At 37.4% G+C, this 22,340-nt stretch overlaps 1 protein-coding gene across 3 annotated transcripts in view; it reads right to left on the bottom strand.

The window, feature by feature from the left end:
* The window catches only part of USP45 (ubiquitin specific peptidase 45), an 88,992-nt gene that overhangs the window by 28,073 nt on the left and 38,579 nt on the right, over positions 1–22,340 (bottom strand). For all 3 annotated transcript variants that reach the window (XM_050949254.1, XM_050949253.1, XM_050949255.1), the window contains one exon: positions 1,962–2,049. In XM_050949254.1, coding sequence (XP_050805211.1) covers positions 1,962–2,049 — 88 coding nt within the window. Of the gene's footprint in view, positions 1–1,961; positions 2,050–22,340 lie in introns of those variants that run through there.

The raw sequence follows: 22,340 nt of genomic DNA, 5'->3' as shown, positions 1-22,340 counted from the left end.
ATGTATACAGAAAATATTTCTCAACATGTTCTATAATGGTGATAACAGCAGCCACCATTAATAGGACAAATAAAAAATACACAAAGACCTAATGATGCTGCCACGTTCACTGATGGCACTGGAGTTTATGCTGTCATTTTTGTTAATCTGTTCATTATGGGGGAGTGTCAGAATATTAGTTTAAGTAAACATTCCCTTGCTTTTACTGTCAAACCTATATTCTTACAGTTTGTACATCAAATAGGATTTAAACCTCTCTACTCCATTAAAGTCAACAGGAACGGCACAGTAATGCCATCACAACAACATTAAGAAAACTCTTTTTTTCCCCCTTAAAGAAATAAAAAACAGCTGTCCTTATAGTTTTGCTCAGTGGGTTATATTATGACATTACAATGTCAGGACTGAGAAAAGCTTCTCCATAGTTCACTATTTTTATGATGCAGCCTATTGTTTACATGAACTACGTTTTCAGGTTTGCAACAAGGAGCATGTTGATATTAAACTGGGTTTGAGTTGCACATTAGCAATGCATTTCCACAATTCATGCTAATCACTTGTGCAACTTATTTATAGCATACTGTCCCTGCATAATCTTCTTGTACATTATAAGCTACAATAGTAATGTCTATAGACTTTATTCAGTCAATGAAAATATGGACTGACTGATGACCAGATGTGCCATTTGTCAAAAAAAATAGTTCCATGAAGTCCAAAATACATAAAAATACTGCAACACAGAGTTGTTATGTGGCAATGGCTCAATTGTGCCAGAGACCCGGGTACAGGAGTGGCTTCAGATCTCATGTCCATGATATTTCAGTATAGGTACATTACAGATACTAGATAAGTAAACTTTGCTCGGGATGGAAGAAGGGCTATATTGAATGATCACCACTATAGTAAAGTGCCTCCTTTGGGAAAAGGCTATTTTCTATTACACCTGAAGAAAGACCTTTTCCTCTGAGTCAGAAAGAGGCAAAACACTGATGAACCTGAGATGTCAAACAAATCAGATCAGATGTATTATGGTTCAAGACTGCACTTCTGGAAACAGGGAAGTAAGGGGAAGAAATGAAGAAAGTAAATACTAAATCTGTATAGATATCTTTTTTATATAAAAAGCTTTCTGTGTGTGTGTGTGTGTGTGTGTGTGTGTGTGTGTGTGTGTGTACACACATACACCCCTCTACCCCGATATAATGCTGTCCTCGGGAGCCAAAAAATCTTACCGCGTTATAGGTGAAACTGTGTTATATCGAACTTGCTTTGATCCGCCAGAATACGCAGCCCCCCTGAGCACTGCTTTACCACGTTATATCCGAATTCATGTTATATCAGGGTAGAGAGGGTGTGTGTGTGTGTGTGTTTATTTATTTTAGTACTGGATCTAGATTTGTTAAGTAATGGGAAGTATACTTTCATTTCTAAAACAAGCAATTTTTCTTCACTTAGAACACTGCTAAAAGACATTAGAAACTTGGATAATATTTTTGCTTTAGTTTTTTTCCGATCAAATTTGTTTCAGTGAAGTTTTATAACACAAAATAATTGCTCCCTGGATGTGGGGCAGTATATGAAGTTTTATCCTGAAGTAGATTTTACCAAATGAGCTATGGACATGACTTTTACCCTACCACTTAAAAAGTATATTTTTAAAAAAACTATAGATGAATCAGTCTCCTAAAATGGTGCTTCCAAAGTCACTGTAAAATTATAACAACCATCATTTATGATATCCCCTTCAACAAATCAACTGAAATCCGTATCCAGATCAACAAATTTAAACTATCAAAATGAAAATGTAGTAATCAAGTTGCTTTTTTGAAAAATAGTAGAAACAAGCCTTAGTAGTCATTTCATATGTAGATTTTAAACATAGAAAACAAAGTGTGCGAAAAGGTGACATCTGATCTACAGTCAATTCAAGATAGTTCACTGAAAATATATAAAGATTTTACCTTTGTTTCTTCTATTCTCATTGCATCCAACAAATAGTGGAGAAGCTCTTGGCTATCCTGCTGTTGAAACCCTTTAAACCGAGGGGCCCTATAAAAGAAGCGAGAATGAAGTTCAGAATGACTCTGATGGCTTCCACTTAGGATCTCTGGGGAAGCATTTTCAAAACACTCTGCCCCCTTCCCCTACCGTGCCCCTCTTCTACCCTCCCAAAATAATAAATAATAATAATAAAAAATCATCATCATCATCAAAAAGACAAAAACCTCAGGCTGACGTATAGAATACAAGACTCAGTGTTATAATATGTACAATATTTGGAAAAAATGTATTTAGACACTGAAGGAACATCTTGAGTCTCGGACCAAATGGTAACTGACTCCAGGTCAGAAATTACACAAGTACAGTTACTTAGAAAGTAACAGTAAGATAAGAGCTCATCCTCCTCATTTATATTTCAATAATCTACCTATGACAGCTTCAAACCTACTTGCTCAACCAACCTTTTGGTTAGTAACTTACTGAATGTAGTGAAAGGCATCTGAATGGGTAAGATGGTGAATATATTAAAAAAAATATAAATGCCATGCACCTTTTGAATTTTAGTTTGTACTGGGGTAGGGGTTCCCAAACTTGGTTCGCAGCTTGTTCAGGGTAAGCCCCCGGCGGGCTGCGAGATGCTTTGTTTACCTGAGTGTCTGCAGGTACGGCCGCTCAGATAAACAAATTGTCTCACAGCCAGCCGGGGGCATACCCTGAACAAGTCACGAACCAAGTTTGGGAACCCCTGCACTGGGGGTGGGGGGAGGAGGGGAGAGAAACGAAGTCTCATGGTTTGCTGAGGTACGTAATTTCTACTAAACCCCAGTAATCTTCTATTTATGCTAAATTTCTTTAAATGATGCTGTTACTAATAGAGATGGATGTTCTTAAATAAACATTCCCATTCTGGAAAACCAGGTAATCTTCTTAATCACTAATATGAGCCAAATAATTTTTGGTTATATAATCAGTTATTCAATGTTATATAATGAATAATGGTGGTGAATTGCAGTTAACTCATGAAATTAAATTTAAAAAAATTGTAATTAAAAACATTAATCGCATAAATCACAGTTTCAGTCATGCTGTTAAACAACAGAATACCAATTGAAATTTTAAAAAATATTTTTGGATGTTTTTCTACATTTTCAAATATATTGATTTCAATTACAACACAGAATACAAAGTGTATAGTGCTCATTTTATATTTCTTTTGATTACAAATATTTGCATTGTAAAAACGACAAACGAAAGAAATAGTTCCCCTCCCCTGCGGCCACGCCGGCAGCACTCAGGGCGGCAGGGTTGTGTGCTCCCACTGAGCAGCGTGGCAGCGTGTCTGGCTCCGGCCAGGCAGCACAGTGGCTGGAAATGCTGCTCTGAGCAGCATGGTAAGTGGGCCACGGGGGTTGGATAAGGGGCGGAGGGTCCCGGGGGACAGTCAGGGGACAGGGAGCAGTTCGATGGGGCAGAGATTCTGTGGGGCAGTCAAGGGACGGGTTGGATAAGCACGGGAGTCCCGGGGGGGAGGCCTGTCAGGGGTGTGAATAGGGAGTGGGGTTCCAGGTTATATTGTAAACAAGCAGGCAGCAGTATCTCCTGCAAATGTAAACAAACTTGTTTGTCTGAGCAACTGGCTAAACAAGAAGTAGGACTTAGTGGACTTGCAGGCTCTAAAGTTTTACACTGTTTTATTTTTCAATGCAGGTTTTTTTTTGTAAATAATTCTACATTTGTAAGTTCAACTTTCATGATAAAAATATTGCACTACAGCATTTGTATTAAGTGAACTGAAAAATACTATCTTGTTTATTGTGCAAATATTTGTAATCAAAAATAAATATGAAGTGAGCACTGTACACATTGAAATTAATATATTTGAAAATGTAGAAAACATCCAAAAATATTTTTAAATGGTGTTCTATTAACAGTGTTATTAATCGCGAATAATTTTTTAATTGCACAATTAATCATGAGTAATTTTTTTAATCACTTGACAGCCCTGATAATCATACAATATTAACTCTTGTTATCACTTTAATAGGCAGCAGGTTTAAAAAAAAAAAGTATATCTTCACACAGCCTGCAGTCAATCTGTGGAACCCAAGACTATAACAGTGTTCAAAAAAGAACTAGATAAGTTCATGAAGGATAAGCCCACCAATGGCTATTAGCCAGGATGGACAGGGATGCAAAACCATGCTCTGAAGTGTCCCTAGCCTTTGTTTCCCAGAAGCTGTGAATGGGACACAGGGGATGGATCACTTGATGATTATCTGTTCTGCTCATTCCCTCTGAAGCACCTGGCATTGGCCACTGCTGAAAGACAGGAAACTAGACCACTGGTCTGACCCAGCATGGCCGTTCTTACGTCCTCTTTGTATACAGTTCTACAAGGACATGTGCAGCACCATGAATCCTCAACTCACAGCACACCCATGTCTGACTTTGTTCTTAAAATTAGCAAACTATAATACCTTAATCCACTTCTGAAAAATATTAATGCTAGATTACTCCCACCCAAAAGGATACTTTTATTTCTAGAATACATAAAACGCCTCAGACTGACAACAAAATATTTTAAGCATCTTTTTGACCTAGCCAATCCAATTCATAAAGCTAGGTCTGGAACAGCAGGGTAATAAGTTGGTGTACATGACTGCTAACATTTTTCAAAGTGGCCATGGGGATTTGGATGCCCAACTGTAGTTTTGAAAAATCACAGCTGAAGGAGCCAGCTCATGTCTCACTGTAGTGTGACAAAGTTACTCTTCTACCTTGGTGGGTCCTGTGCTTATTGGTGGATTTGCTTGCCTCACAGATTCACCCTGTGGGGCGGGAAACAGCCCAGAGACCTTCCCCTCTGGTAGAAACCACAGTCCAGGTCAATTCCTCCTGTGTTTGATCAGGAGTTGGGAGGTCTGGAGGGAACCCGGCCCACCCTCTACCCCGGGTTCCAGCCTAGGGCCCTGTGGACTGCAGCTGTCTAGAGTGGCTCCTGGTACAGTTGTGTGACAGCTACAACTCCCTGGGCTACTTCCCCATGGCCTCCTCCCAACACCTTCTTTGTCTTCACCACCAGAACTTCTGATGTCTGATAACGCTTGTACTTCTCAGTCCTCCAGCAGTATGCCTACTCACTCTCAGCTTCTTGCATACTTCTTGCTCCCAGTTCCCCTCACGCACTTCCTCTCCTCTGGCTCCCTTTGGCCTGACTGGAGTGAGCCCTTTTGTAGCATCAGAGGGGCCTTAATTAGAGTCAGGTGCTTAACAGCCTCACCTGACTCTTATCAGGTTAATTGGAGTCAGGTGTTCTCATTAGCCTGGAGCAGCCCCTGCTCTGGTCACTCAGGGAACAGAAAACTGCTTATCCAGTGGCCAGTATATCTCCCTTTTACTACTCTCCTGTGCCCAACTGGCCTGGGTCTATCACAGTAGTAATTCAAGCAACTCCATCCTAAGTTATATAAAATATTATGATCCCACAGCATGGCTAAATACCAAAAGTTACACATTCCATCTTGTGTGCGATTACTGAATATAGCAATAAGTTATCTATATATGTCATCAAAACCCAAGGAGGATCACATAAAATTATTCATTCATAACAAAGGCGATTTTGATCTTGCTGTATTCTACAGCATGTTCGGCTCATCTGACTAAATCACCTAGGCTGTATCAAAAAGGGTCTTAATATAAATGGCATCTTTTCTAATTCTGATCATATCATCAATAAATTGGGGAGGGGGAGGGAGGAGGGAGACGACGATGGGGACACAGAATTCCAAGAGTCAGACACTTCTATACCCAGAAAAGCATTAGTGTTAGTCCTATTAAGCGTAGCTAATGCTATGCTTAGCACAGTAGACCCAGTCTCTTCAGAAATTTTTACCCACTACATGGCCCAAGGTACACAAAGCATTGTATGAATACTTGGTAACATTCTTTGCTGTTACTTGCTAGCAAGAGACTACAAAGAAACCTCAGTAGTAATCGACAATTCTTGAAGATATAGTTTAACACCCAAAAGTTATTCACCACAGATTTTTATCTGCTATCATAACTTACAAATCATTTTGGAAATCTTTCCCAATTCCACTAGTAACTCCTGACATGTAATAGTATTTGAAGAATTCTCAAACAAAAACAAAAAAAAGTCATCTAACTATTGGAGGAATGATTTTGCCAGTCCTCTGCTTCAACAACCATTCCAGAATGTATTGAATTGAAAAACAACAAACATGAAACTGCACAAGCTCTTGGTATACTCTGATCAAGAAAAATGTTGTCTTCCAAATATAGAAAAGAGAATTTGTGTGTTTAAGCAACATGCAACATGCGGATTCTAGGTCAGTTTCTGCCATGACTTGAGTTGTTATTGCAAGTCCTAATTATCTGTATCATTTGATCAAAAGCAGCATATAATACTGAGCACAGCAAAGGGTCTATATAATCATTAACTGATTGTTGTATCCAGAAAGCAAACTATGTACAAGTCTAAAGTTGCCAAAAGCTTTCTTCAAGACCACTGCCAGAAGGAAAATCTGTATATGCCTGAATAGCATATTCTTAAATGGCTCTGCCATCCTTCCTCATGCTAATTCTTTTGACCACTCATTACACCCTCTAGCATTAAAACTATAACTACAGAATATGTCCGAAGCGTAGAGACTGGCTAATTGTTTTTCAGAAAAAAATTGCAGCTGTGTATTTTGCTCCTTGCCTCCTGCACGCTCATGGCTACACAGGAAGTTACTCTGCTACACACAAACAACTGTTCTACTGCAAACATTTACCTCTATGGGCATTGTAACCATGATCTGAGAACAGTGTGTAGAAGGAGCAGGAGTTCAGTTCCAGGACGCTTTCCCCAAGCAAAGCTCCAACCGACATCTCTTTAGAATTATCTCCCACCCCAAAAACAAACAAACTATAAAACAAAAACACAATGAGAAAAATCAGGCAGAAACTAAAGTAGTTAAATATAAGGAGAAAAAAGAAAAGTCATCAGTTAATTCCAGGATTTCATTGGACCTATTCTGCATGGCTCACTGTACCTCATGTCTGTGCCTAGAATCAGTCTCTAAAGCCCTCAGTTTGCCTGGTCACTCCATCTATGGAGAAACTTTCTGCAATGAATCCTGATACCTAAGCCAACACAAATTTCTTTTTAGTGCCCTTTAGCCTGTTACCCAAAATTCTTCAAACTGGCAACCATCTTTGCTTTATTTTTATATTTTTTTAAGGCCTGAACCTATGACAGACCCATACAAGACACAAAACTCCATCCCTAAGAATTTACAGCGTAAGGGCCAGATTCTAATATCCTTACCCAGGCTCAATGGTACGAGCATAAAGATATTAGAATCTGGTCCTTCTAGATTAAGACAGAATGACCTGAGAAGCCCTGAAAACAATTATAACTCAAAGTTAATCTTCTCTGTTCCCTTCTTGTATACACCATATGCAAATGCTTTCCATGGGGGAGAAAGCTGCATTGTGCTTGTCATCCTAGTTCCCTTTAATAACCTTCCATCTCCACAACTGGCAGGGAGGAAGGAAGATTTGGTCTCATCAATGCAAACTGATGGTGTGTGGAAAGACCAATTTTTAATGGGCAGCTGGACTCCCCCTGCAGCCGCCCTGAGCTCGGCAAGTGATAAGACAAAATGCAACTGGAAATTACGCCACCTCCAGTTAGAACTCAAATCAGGATTGGCTTCTACAGAAAGAGTAAGATCAAAATCTTCCTTTCTGTGAGAGAACCTCCTGCTGAGCAGTACTTATCTTGACACCTAGCAGGCTACCTACGGAGGAAAGCAAGGAATACGATCTAAGATACTGGCTCCCAGAACTCCAAAGACTGCACATGCAGACATTCTTACAGTCCTCTGTAATGATGAGTAAAGGGACGAATCAAGCTTTACACTGATACTGTGCTGATCTCCTCCACCGAAGCAGACTCCCTTTTCAGCCCAAGAGGAAGCCATCCTCTGAGAAGAGTGGGTCTTATTGCAAGTGGCTACGGCAAGCCTTATGCTAGTAATGGTCCCTTAATACACATTAATGACCATTTAACTATGATTTATGTAGAGTATTTTCATACTTTTGAGCCCTCTGCATCCGTTTACAAAGCACTTTTGTTCTATGGAGACACACTGCCATAGCCCTGACAATATCCAGAGTCTGCCTAAAGGCCTCCCTTGGACAGACAGGAAAAAAAGGTTAATGATCTGATTCCTGTGAATTAGATGTGGGAACAAAACAGGGTACTGTAATGTTCTATACCTTTATGATAAACTGAAAAAAAAAAGGTATTTACAGGAAAAGGCAGCAATTTACCAATGTTTTCAGCAGAGGTAAATACCTTTAAACAGGCTACTTCCATGGACAGTCAGAAGGGAGGGAAAAGACCGTGGCTGAAAGTTTACACAGAGGAAAGTGGCGTCTGAGGAGTTCTAATCTGGAACTTGGTAGAGCTTTAATCACCCTTAATAAACCTTAACACTAGAGGATGAGACTCTATCAGGGACCCTTAAAAGGCTTCCTGATTGCTCCCAATAATGAAGCTTGATCATTTAGAGTGTGAAAGGCTTCTGTACTTGTACAATGGAATGGAATGATGTACCAAAAAAATATATGTAAACAATCTTACAAGACCTAGAAACAAAAAACAAAACCACACAAAATGACAGTATGATTAACAGACAAACAGATCGATCCAGAATGGTCTTTGAATTCCTAAATGCTTCATGAAAGCGGTGTTATTTTTATCTAGAAAGACAGAAGTAGCCAAATAGTGTTTGAAAGGAGGAGAAGTCAATAATAGTAGTGATTGGTACGATAACAGCCTCCTGTGAATGTAGTTGGCATTATGGTAAAAAAGAACGGTAGAGACCCAAGATTCTAAAAAAATATATAGATGCTGAATTAAAAATTGTTAGATTATCTACACTTTAAGATATGGAAGTACACAGTTAAGACACCCAAACAACCTTAACTCTGCCTTGTAATGATATCTTGAGAGGTGTGAAAAAAATTCATGAGTCCTTAAAAGCCAATCTATTCTGGGACCAAAAACAGCAAAATGCCTTCATTATAATCATCCAGTTATTGCATGGTGCCACTGCAGAGCACAGTTAAAGTTGTTTGTGCATTCCATATCTTAACATGTTTGGATTTCTTTTAAGTTTAACCTTAACTCTGAATTTCCTAGGTTTGTAATTATACCAAAAGCAAGCATTACAATATCCCTGCAATCATTAATGTATTACTGATATGTATTATCTATCGTAACTCCATCTTAGTTTTTGTTTGCAAATTTTAAAAAAATCCCTAAAAATTTCATACATGAACACTAAAAAGAAGCCCAAAGAAAATGCTACCCTATGATATATTTATTGGTTGTACAGAAATGTTGATAAGTAATATCAATCTTAAATCATTTTAACTTTTAAGGCCAGTTTCACCAGTCTTCTCTGGTAGCTTTATGACACACTGGAAGAGCACAAAGCAGAATATATTGGCCAGTTAAGCTAGATTTACAGCTGCGTTGCATCACCAGAGCAGCACAAAGAAGTCAGAGTGTATTATCCTATTTTTCCTTTCCTGCCTGTCCCCCACATTCCCTTATACATATAGGCCCCAAGTTCCCCATTTCTCTGGTCTTCTGTCCTCTGCATTTTACCATGCACACACAAAAGTTTCCCTTCCCTCCTGCCCTCCACCTCTACATCCTCCTACACCACTCCATTTAGTAGATCTGGTGCAAAGTAAAGAAATGCATTTCTAAAAATAAATTTAGAGTTAATGGTAGGGATGGGGGTTTTACTTTTATTTTTCATAACTAGAAGTTTCTCCTTCTGCAGAGGCTGAAGAACAAAACCAGCTTCCTCAGAAAAACTCACTGAGAATTGCCTTCTTTTGAAACTGTTACCACCTTCCTTGGTTCCCAATAGGAGTGAAGCCAAGCTGCCCTCAGAGAAAATAATAGCCCCCTATGCTGTCAGAAGAGAGAGAGGAACACAATGAGGAGCAGGAGAATGGAAGCAGTGGTCATATTAACGGAAGGAAGTTTGTGGTCTCAGTCCCAATGAGAACAATAAAAGATGGCAGCAATTTTGAATCAGTTCTTTAAGGAATTTGCTACAGCAACATTTTTCTTCAGCCTCTACAAAGCAAAGACAGAATTTCACTATTGAGAAAACAAGGGTTTTCTCAGTGCTCCAAATAACATCTACTCTTATTTACAGCTATTTTTGGTAGATTATTTCACTTACTGTCTTACTATCAAGTGATATGGAGTATGCATCCATGGATAGGCAAAAAGCCAAAAATGAGTAAGGAAGGAAAATGTTACTCAAACCATGTACATGGATTCCCCAAGTCAACAAAATAACTGTTACATGGTCTGTTGTATCCAATACCATCTTCTGCAATTAATACCAGCCAGGAGAACTCAGAATTACTGGAATATATGCACTCAGACAAGCACATATCCTGTCACGCTGTCAGAGGGAAAGTTGGGGAATATGAATTCCAAATGTCTCAATGAATATAAATAACTGAATGCTATTTGGCGAGCACTGAATCTACAATTAAATTCTTTGAAATCACCGCAAAAGAAAAGAGATTATCTAACTGCATGCTGAACATTTTCAAGTGTATGGGAGAGAAAACAGGAAGTTGTTGAAATAAATAAATGGGGGAGTTTTAATCAGCCAAAATTCACTATTCTTGCTCCTATGAGGCTCCTCGTCCACAGGGAAAGTTAATTTATTTTGTGCATCCATGATACTAGATACAAGAACGGGGCTAGGGGAGTAACAAGAGGTAAATGAGTAAAAAAAAAACAACCCTCAGTGTGTCACATTTTCAATGAGGTACACATACACATGCACATACACACACTCTCATTTTGTATGCTTCATTTGGTAACAAAAAACAGGAGACTATGCCAAAAAAATTCAGTATCTTTTAGATGCAATATCAAATGCTTGCTTACAATTCCTAGTATACACTTCCTTTCCTACCACTACCAGACTTAAATACTTCTCATCTTAAACAGTGATCTAAACTACTACAGGTTTCAGAAACACCACAATTATTGCAGTCTATTCCTACAAAATTTCTGGTTCCTATGAATTAGAAATCTGTCAAACAAGCAATCCAAACATACGTCTGGTGTTGTCCTTGTCCTGTCACAGTGCGTCCTTCGAGCTGTCCTCTTTTATGGTGTCTGGCATCAGCAGCAAAAGAAACGAGCCAGCTTGGGAGTCAGGGCAAGGACACAACAGGAACACTGGCAGTTGCTGATTTTACAGTTATTACCCAAGACAAATGAAAAAAAACTGAAACGACCACTAGCAAAATTATTATTTTAAGAGAGTCCGAGGCATCACTGTCCACCTCTCAAACCCAAAGGAAGCAAAATTGTTGCAGGCTGGGCCAACAGTTTCTACGAATGACATGTTTGTAAGCTACATGGGTAGCTACCTATTTATAAAACAAACACCGTATCACATGGTAGACAGATGATAGCCTAAATCATGGCTCCCATCAAAACCCTGCGAGTCCCCTTTATACTAACAGTCCAATATAACATATAATCCATACTTCAACAATATTCATCAAGCAAAAATTAATTTCTAATGCAAAGTTAAGTAAAGACCTCTAGGAATATTTTCATACATACTTTGGTGCCAGGACTGCAGAATCCTTGCTAGACAACTTTTCAAAGTACTACACAGATCTATAGTTTTGGTGTCTCCAAACTTCTTACAATCTAAATGAGACTATGTTTAGGTATTTATTCTTAACATAATTTTACTGCACATTAAAGCTGCGTATAGACAGATACCATCCCCTCTGTCACAATACTGCATGCCTTGTTTTCCAGAACAAGCTGCTGATCTGACTTCAATCAAAATCCCGGGCCAATGCATCTAACCTGAGATTTAAACGGAAGTCTCCTTGTAAATGTCACCATATGGTAGGTATCACTCCTACTGCACTTTGGGATCAGCACATGCATTGTTAGCCACCTGCACTCTCCCCAAAATGCAGTATGGGGCAAAACTGGTTGAGCAGAGCCCAAGCAGGAATTTCATCAAACTAGCAAACTTGTCAGAAAAAAAAGATTATTTCTTCCACTGCTCAATTATATTTAAAATTAAATCAACGTAAGAGGGAGAGTTTTCATTTTTAGGCCTAGGTTGTACATTCTGGCTAGTCAGTGCATTTACTTTTAAATGCATGTCATCCCCTTGTCCAATACACAGTAATTCACTTGTCCACCTAAGGTCTTGAGCTATAAGACAATATGATTTTTTCTAGTCTTGCAACAGAACTGGTCAGCTTTGCTTTGGAAATATCATACCAATAGCCTGTGAGAGGAACACTGAAGGGATGTGAAACACGGGGGTCCTAGATGCTAAAACAGAAATAACAACGAGCATTAATAATTACATAAATGCACAGTATATGTGCAGATCAAACACTTATATTTGTAAATATAGTACCTTATAATTTGCATTCTGTGCCTGTTTGTCATACACTACGGAGGTCTTCTAGGTTAACATAGGGCAAGAGAAGTGACATCTATAAAGTCATTCTTCACTCTGAAATTTATTTAAGTAACAAGCTGTAAAATCAACTCACTTTTGGAAAAACATGTTAGCCGGAGAACTTCTGGGTTTTGCTACATATATGTGACTTTCAGTATTACTGTATATACCTTGCTGTTGTTTTAAAACACTCAAAATTTGTCAATATATTCAACAGATATCTTCCCATATCTGTACACACATAACTCCCACACATGAGAGAGAAATGGGGGGAAAAACTGATGAAGATGAAATCTGACATTTTCCAGAGTCAAAACAAAGAGCAAGGATAAAAAGTCCTTTTTCATATAGGATAAGTACAACTCACTTAAACCAGAGACAAATTAGTAATGCAATTCAAGGAAATTACATACATCTTTCATTATCATTAATGGATGTACAGTATAGTTTCCCATTAATTACCAACATATACTATTAATCAGAATTAATTTAGTAAACAATTACAAGGGAGAACATTTTCATTTGATATTCTACATATTAAAGTTATTGTCTTAAATGGGGAAGGACATGTATGACCAACAAGATGTGGTAGTTCTGATGAAACAGAAATCATTAAGACACCTTTTGTTTTAGAGTTGTATTGTATTGTGAGGGGCATTTAACAGGGCTAGAAATGGTTGTTTTTAAAAAATTTTAGATTTTGCTGTATTTTTAAGACCTTCACTATACCTAAAATGGATTAACTGAAATAACTAACAAATATCACATGCTATTATATGGAACGAAATGACGATTGGAGTATAACAGTTAACATTTTAAAGGTGAAGTGACAGGAAAATGTTTTTTAAAAGATGGTAAGTAAGGTCTGGCTGGTTCACTCTGACTAACAAGTGATGTCATTGTTAACACGCTGATTAATAGATGAACAATTGGGCACCCACGCCTGTAACGTGCTATATAATGCCACAGTTAATTCTAAATCTCTACAATGCTGTGGAAAAATGCTCAGGATTAGTGGGTCTGCTTTTTGTTTATGTTGGGAGGATGTCGGGGGAGAAGAATATAAAAAAGTGAACCAGTACAATGCAGGGTATTTACAGGAAGATTCCTATCCTTATTAACAAAAATTTGGGAGTAAAAGAATTAATCAACACTGATTCATAGAAATCTGACAACTAAAAGATGTGCTCTGGTCTCCTTGAAAATATGCTTCAAGCAAGATCCTTGGCAAAAGTGGAGGACTCTAAGATGGTTGGTTGAGTTGACTGCTCACAGATGTGCCGACATATGGAAGCCAGTGCCAATGCGCTACAACCTGTTGTACAGTGTCAGCAGTATAACGACAGAACAGGTTGAACTCCTGTTAATGGTCATAAGAAGTGAAGGACAACTGTGACAGCCATGTACTTATTACTTAAGCCTATCATTTCATTGCTGATCTTGAGGTCAAACATTTATATCTTGTACATCAGCTAAAAAGATGTTTCTAATCATTATCTATCAGTTAGAATGTAGCTATTTTTTTAGAATGAAAATTATGCAGTACTAGTTAAATATGCGCACCACAAATACATTTTTTGTTAAAGTAACCCAGTTCTTTTAAAGTATTATACTCTTCATATGTATTCAACATTTAGTCACCCTTTATTTTTCAGAATTAAGCAACACACTAAAAAAAAATCCACAATTGTAACAAAGTAGTCCAATCACATTATACGAAGGCAATACATTATCTTGACTTGTAAAATAATTTAAAAAAGCTCTTCTCTTCTGTGCTTTCTTCACAAGTCATGGGAAAGTTAATGACAAAATACTCAAAGATCCTCTCCTCATATGGAAGTATGTCTGTGCCTCTAAATATTTGTTGTTGCCTCTCTCTGGATCCTCTTTTTTTTTTTTTTTTTTTAACTGTATGCAGTGCTGTTGTGGCTCTGTCAGTCCCAGGATACTAGAGAGGCAAGTGGGTGAGGTAATCTCTCATATACAGAGTTCTTCTTCAGGTCTGGGAAATGTACTCGGAGTGTCACAGTTAAACACAAGGTGGAACAGATTAAATTACTGGTAATAACTTTGCTAGACGCTAAAAATCACTGACTGAATAAAGACACTGGATTTACAGTTTATTACAAAAATGGGTAACTCACTGATAAACCTCACCCAGGTGCCTTTCTCCCTCATCATCTGCTTCCTTTCCCCCCCTATGACTGGAAGGGTGTTAACAGGCCACTTCACCTTGAATGGTTCCTTGAAATATGTATTAAATTACTTACACTAAACAATCTGTTCCACCTTTTATTTAGCTGTGACATTCTGAATAAGTTTCCCAGACCTGAAGAATATCTCCGTGCAGCTTCAAAGCTTGTCTCTCTCACCCACAGAAATTGGTCCAATAAAAGACATTATCTCACCCATCTTGCCTCTCCAGTTCTGGACAGTCTGTCTCAAAAAAACAACAACAAAGAGTCCTGTGGCACTTTACAGACTAACAGACGTATTGGAGCATGAGCTTTCGTGGGTGAATACCCACTTCGTCGGGTACATACATCCAGCGAAGTGGGTATTCACCCACGAAAGCTCATGCTTCAATACGTCTGTTAGTCTATAAGGTGCCACAGGATTCTTTGCTGCTTTTACAGAACCAGACTAACACGGCTACTCCTCTGATACTCAAAAAAGATACTAAACAGTATTCCAGGTTAGAGCATACCAAAGATTTATATTATGGCATTAAAATATTTTCAGTATTGTTTTCTATCCTGTTCTTTATACATCTGAATAAAAACATTTTGTTTGCTTTGTTTAACCACCTCTATAGACAAAGCAGATATTTTCACTGAGCTGTTCAAAATGATGTACAGGTCTTTCTCCTGAGTGGTTATAGTTAATTTAGAATCCAGGAACATATATGAGCAGTACAAATTATTCCTGGCATCGTGCAACACCTTGCACTTGCCGGCAATTAATTTCATCCAAGTTTGTGCCACCCATTCATCTAGCCTTGTTAGGTTTTTCTGAAGTTCCTTACAGTGTTCTTTAGTCTAATTTAAAGAATGGTGTGAAACCTACTTATTTTTGCAGTGATGGAAGGGGGTCCACAACACCAACATATGTCGTTTTATGTCAGCAGCACAAGAGGGAAAGGTCAGCCTGATAGGTCCCCTTTTCTCTGCTACAGAGCTACCAAAGTGGTGCAAGTACATTTATGCGGGTCAAAGAGACTCTCATAAAAATTCTCTGTGGTTACTCAAAGAAGCATCCCTTACGGTCTGATGCTGGGGGAGGGGTTTTGTTTGTTTTAATGAAGTAAGGTGTGCAGTGAAACCTGGGAACTTTTTCAATTAAAAACAAAGAAAATTGTGGAAAATCCTCAATCGTCCTTCTAAAAAATAGTGTACTAAAACTGACAAATAAAGAAAAATGGTTTCTCTTGCCTTCATTCCATGAATCACCTGTAACATTATCTCAACTTTCCATAAAACATTATTTCTCTCAGCAGCCATGATGATGGTGGAATGTTCCAAGCATTTTGTAAGGTGTGTCTCCAGAAAACTCAGCACACATAAATGCTTGTAATCTCAATTCACCATGTCCCCAGTGAATCCCTCCCTATGCTTTACAATACATCAGGAAAGAGAGAGAGAGAAAGAGATCTCCTCTTCACCAGAAATAACTTGTTCCATGTCATCCTGGAGACCAGCAATAAAACCTTATTTAGTAACATTCATGCAGCAAAACAATTAGTTGTATTATGGGGGAAGCACACAGAAGTTTTTCTGATACCTGAAAATACACTCACTGACACTAATCACTCAAGTCCTGCAATATTAACCTGGTGCACAAATCTAAATAAAGTAATTGAAGTTTCTTCCATTGATAAAATTATTCAGCCATAACAAACATAGGAAATATTTAGGTCCTCTTAATACATAAATGTGGTGTCAGTCACTAAGTCTCTAGATAAGTCAAAAGTCTGCAGCTCTAATATTCAGAATAGTGGAAAACAAACAGAAGGGCCCTGTAGCTATGCACACAATCTGTCCTAGCAAAACGTCTGACAGCTGCAACACTAACAAAATTAACAGTGGATGAATTAGTACCAGACGCTAAACAGTTGCTATGGAAAGAATTATTCATTTCTTTTTTCCCCCCCCTTCAACTGATCGACCCACCACCACCATTCCCCCCAAATTAATACTATTGTTTTATATTGTTTTATTATAAATGATTACAAATGACCCCTTTATATACTTAATATACATAAAAGGGTAAAGATGTTCAATTGCTCATCTAGAACTTTAAAACAGGGCTCACAATTTTGAAGGGGTCATGCCCCAATCATTTTTTTTTTAAACATTTAATCAGCCAATTTGCACCTCCCCTTCAGGTTCCTTTCACTCCTGGCTTCCTGGATGACATTTAGCTTTATTTTTAGTCAGGGCTTTTTGTCATGGACTGGTAAATGGTACCAGCTCTTTGTTTCATCTCTCTACATGCACTGTTTCCATCCTCACCTTTGCATTGCTGACTCTTCTCCCCCTCAACTCCTCCCTTATTGTTCTTCTTTTCCTCTTAGCCTCTTGAATTCTCTTTCACTAAACACTTCTAGCCTTAGATGGCAGCAAGAGTTCTGAAGAGTTATTTTCAAACAGCTAAGGTATCTAGCTCTGTACTTGGGTAATTAAAGTGGCACTTGACATCTAAGCAAGTATTTGGGTGCCTCACATCCTACAGAAACATCAATAAAACAAAACTGATCATTCACGTTTGAAAACTTAGTCTCTAGTACCAAACTCTAGAAGGACTGCTAGCATCAGATGTTTAATTACAGCAATGCCGCTCACATCTTACACTAATAGTGTTATTAATTCTCCCATATAAAAGAGTATCACAGTCTTCTAGAGTACAAAAATTACATTAATACCAATTTTATCCAGATCTACACTTCCCATATGACCTATATCAACACTAGGGAAGAATATGTATTTTTGAGGAACCAGCCTTACATCACACATGAAAACAATATTATTAGAGTACAGCATGTTTTCTAGTCAAAAAAGTAGCAGACTTGTATTATTCCTGCCAAGCAGGTACTGTAGTTTGTAAACATGAAGAATAAGGAAAATGTATCATGAGTTGCGGAAAGCTTCAGTATTTCACCTACTTAGACTTAAAAATTGCCACTTCACCGTACATTCATAGATTCCAAGGCTAGCAGGGAGCAATGTGATCATCTAATCTGACCTCCGTATAACACAGACCAAAATAATTCCTGGAGCACATCTTTTAGAAAAATATCCTGTCTTGTTTTAAAAAGTTACCAGTGATAAAGAATCCACTACAATCTTTGGTAAATTGTTCCAGTGATTTGTAAGTGACCATTATGTAAAGTTTATTTACATTCTGGAGGGTCATGACAAACAGATCACAACTCCCCACCTTCACAATCATCATGCAACTCAGAAGCAGCTAGTCAAGTGAAATCCAGTTAGTGTCAGTATACTTCTCTTGCTGAAGAAAAATCCCTTACTAGACCAACAAATTGTGGACTGAGATACTGACCTCCAGTGCAGGGAGACGGAGATCACATTTAAAAATCTTTGCTGAAGCACTCCAAGTCCTCATACTCCTATATATGGACCCATATAAGAACTAACAGGTAATCTCATCCCACACAGCTACAAGACTATACCTCCTGTGGCTGATAATTCTTCTCTCACTTCCTGAGTGGAGAATGTGCTGGGTTCACCAAACCACAAACCCAGAGTATTTTTTCAATGTAGTGTTACTACTTCTTCTCCACACCCCCGCACTAGAACTTATTTGGACTTTACCTTCTTGAAACCATTCACGTTTCAGCTACTTCAAATTCAACAAACTTTCTTTTCCCAAATTAAAAGATGAATAGATCTATTCTTCTTTCTAATTTGCAGTTACTGACCAGGGGCGGGGGGGAGGATTTCAAAATAAAGAAAATTTCTGAAATCAATTTTGCAGTCCATACATAACAGAATAGAGTAAGTTCGGTCGTTTATTTTCAGTAAAAAATATTTTGTGGATGATTCCATCTGTTGAAGAATATCTGATTACACACATTTCTTATAGGTGAGGTAAAATTACGCAAAAGGAAAAACTGAATTTTTGTTAATTCATCCTGTTTTAAGTTATTTCAAGTAGCTATAAATTTAGAACAAATCTTCACAGTAAAATTACTTTCAGTTATAGCTTCTTCTTCCATTCTAGTACACTGGCTAATATTTCAGAGCACCAGCCAGTTAATACTAGCTTCAAAATACTGCTACCATGCTCCAAATAAAGTAGGCTGACATCTGGTTTCCAGTTTATAGCCAGCCATTCTCTGATCAGGCAATCTGATCTAGAACAAACTAGTAGGCCACTAATTAGCTTTGGCAAATCACTACTGCTATATTTCCAATGTTTTAAAGTAGACTTCAGTAAACAAGCCTACCACCATTTGATGTAGTGACATCTTATGACATTAAAAATAAAATGTCTGGTCTTAATAAAAATCCAATATTTTCTTTTTTATAAATTTTTGCTAACAGACTCAGGGAGCAAATTTTTAGTAGGTTAACCTTTTTTTTCCTATTAAAGTAACTGTAGAGCCAAAAAAAAGTGTATAATTAAAAAATATCTTACAGATTATATATTTTTAGAAATATCAGGGCTTTCCTTTTTCTTTGCTGGAAGTCCTTAGTAATAATTTTTAAGGATCTACAGAGTGATGTCACACAAGGTTGTCAAACTTGCTTTCTAAATGCAACTTTACCTCCATCAAACTGAGGGAGAGAAGATAATGATTCTATAACAATCTTAGCTGAATCCTACACTAAGAGAGAACTTAGCTTCCTCTTCATTTCAGTTTTGTGGTATGGGAGAGATTAAGCTCAAATAATAACCATTTCTATTCAGACCTTCTCTGGCCAAAGACCTCCAGCTAAGAGGAAGTGAGGATTGAATAGTCTTCATATTTCAAAATGTAAAAAAACAAACAAAAAAAGGAGAACTTTTTAAAGAAAGGAAGCTTGAAGACCCTTTCAGATATAATAAAGGAGCAAAAAAGGACAAAATTCAACATTTTAGCAAAAAAGGACAAAATTCATAACTTCCCTTTAAATATACTGTAAAATATAACAAAGATTAAGGGCTCTTTGATATATTTTAACATTTCATTAAATGTAATTAATATTAGTAATTTCTAAAATTATTAAAAATGTTCTAAATTCCAAATACTAAGCACACTAACAATCTTTTCAGAAAGAATTAACTGATTCTAGTTCTAATTGAGAGTTATACCAAAATTAAGGTATAATTAGAACCTGAAACATAATTCAATTTTTTAAAATAACCTGCAATATTTCTCAGCCCATAAATTAAATGGATTGTTTTTAATTGTAAGTTAAAAGAGTGCAAAAAATAAAAAAAAAGTGTGGACATTTGGAGCCAGCATAATCTAGTGGTGAAGCAATGCGTTATCTTGTGGGGTCTGAATGTTTGGAACGAATTCCTTCATGCCTGGGTAAGAATGGGCTGATGTTCTGAAGAAAGCATATTCCACTTTTGAGCCAAAGGATCACCTTACACTTATCTCTAATGATTTTTTCCAGATGGGCCCAAAGGAGGCATATGTTCATCTTCATTACAGAAGCAAGAGTAGTAAGGAGGATGGAAATAAGACTCCATACCGATTTACAAAAGGTACAAATGGGAGTGTACTTTTCTTATGCACTACTATACAACCTCCAAGCCAACTTCGAAAACGTAATTCCAGGCCTTTAATTTATACTGTGATTTAAGCTTCTTTTATTATTGTGGTCTAATATTGACTGCTGCGCACTCATTTTTATCGTAAGATTTTTGCTGCCTGTTGACACTGACGTTGTGAAGCTCCATCGTGCAGAGTGAAATTAAACATAATTTTATATAAACAGACAGAAACCGCGCCCAAGCTTTTCTTATTTATTAGCTTAATAAGAGTGCCTTTCATTCAGTGGGGCTAGGCTTTTATTGGAGCAAAACTTCAGAAATCAAACAGTTTATTTTGCCAACATCACATTTTCTGACCTTTACCTTGATTGTTTTTCATCATTTTCAGTAAGTATTACTAGATAATTTTAATCACTAGCTATAGAACGTTGCCATATACTGAGAGAATTTCCTAGCTACCTATTAAAATGTCTCTCTGAAGAAGGTTCAATATCTCAATGAGATCAAAGAATCAGCTAAAGGTAGACCTATGACAATAATCTCTATTAAACTGACTAATTTTATTGACATTATTTGAGGTGTGTGTATGGTATATAAAAATCACTGCACCTTCTGTTGGTCAGATAGATATACCCAGTCAACCCCCGTTTTAAATAGCTTTCTAAAATGTAAGAATTTGAAGAAGGGACTGAACTGTTGTTGTAACACAAGCTTCAACAAGGATGATAGCTTACTGTATTAAGAAATTTCTGTGTTTTTTGATCAGTCTTAACTAGGAGTGCTATGATCTTGTTCACCAAAATCTCATTCTTTTAATGAAGCAAAGCATTATCTTTAATAATAATGCCTGTATGAGACTAAGCTCTTGTTCTGTGTTTGCAATATAGATGTTCTGTTTTCTAAAATGCAGGACACTTTTGTTGTAGAGCAGGAACTGCAGAATTACACAAAATAGAGTAATGTACATTCATCTGAATCAAATGAAGCAGACTTATTTTAGCTGGATTCAAATTAGCAGCCGTGTTAGTCTGTATCCGCAAAAAGAACAGGAGTACTTGTGGCACCTTAGAGACTAACAAATTTATTTGAGCATAAGCTTTTGTGGGCTAAAACCCACTTCATCAGATGCACAGAATGTAACACACAGAAAGAAGATATTTATACATACAGAGAACATGAAAAGGTGGGAGTAGCCATACCAACTGTAAGAGGCCAATCAATTGAGATGAGCTATCATCCGCAGGAGAGAAAAAAAAACCCTTTGAAGTGATAATCGAGATATCCTCACACCTTCTATGGGTTATTTTAACATGGGGAAATTAGTGTAATGATCTAACCATTCCCAGTCTTTGTTCAGACTTAAGTTAATTGTATCTAATTTGCATATTAATTCAAGTTCAGTAGTCTCTCTTTGGACTTTGGCTACTCTCACTTTTTCATGTTCTCTGTATGTATAATATCTTCTGTGTATTCCATTCTATGCATCCAATGAAGTGTGTTTTAGCCCACGAAAGCTTATGCTCAAATAAATTTGTTAGTCTCCAAGATGCCACAAGTACTCCTGTTCTTTTTAGTTGGAGAATTTATTCCAGTTTATCTAGAATTTAACCTGTGGAGGACCAGACAATAGTAATACAACATATTTGTGCATACAAGGCTCTATTGCTCCAATTCCCTCTTTGCCAGGCTCATAAGTAGCTAGAAGTCTATTTCGTAGCTTACTGAGAACGTGCAGCAACAAAGGAATTCTCACTGGTTAGGGCCATCACAATCACATTACACCACTATACATTCTTTACATGGTGCTTATAAAGTAGTAAATTGAGTTTATCACTGCAGTGCTACCCTGAAAAATGAGTTTATAAAAATGCCAGGGTGGAACTCAGTGTTTATACTTTTAAAACAGAACAATTTTTTTATGGAACCATTTAAATAAAATAAAGATTTTTTTTTCTAGGCTCCAGACTTGCAAACTCATCTGAGTTTGCTGAATGTCACTCTGTTTTCTTTCTGGCTCATGCATCACCATCAGTAACAAAGGATTCTGCA

This window comes from Gopherus flavomarginatus, chromosome 4, assembly GCF_025201925.1.
Source record: "Gopherus flavomarginatus isolate rGopFla2 chromosome 4, rGopFla2.mat.asm, whole genome shotgun sequence".
Classification (NCBI taxonomy): domain Eukaryota; kingdom Metazoa; phylum Chordata; order Testudines; family Testudinidae; genus Gopherus; species Gopherus flavomarginatus.
Note: the sequence above shows the minus strand (reverse complement) of the source record. Positions and strands in the feature narration are given on the sequence as shown.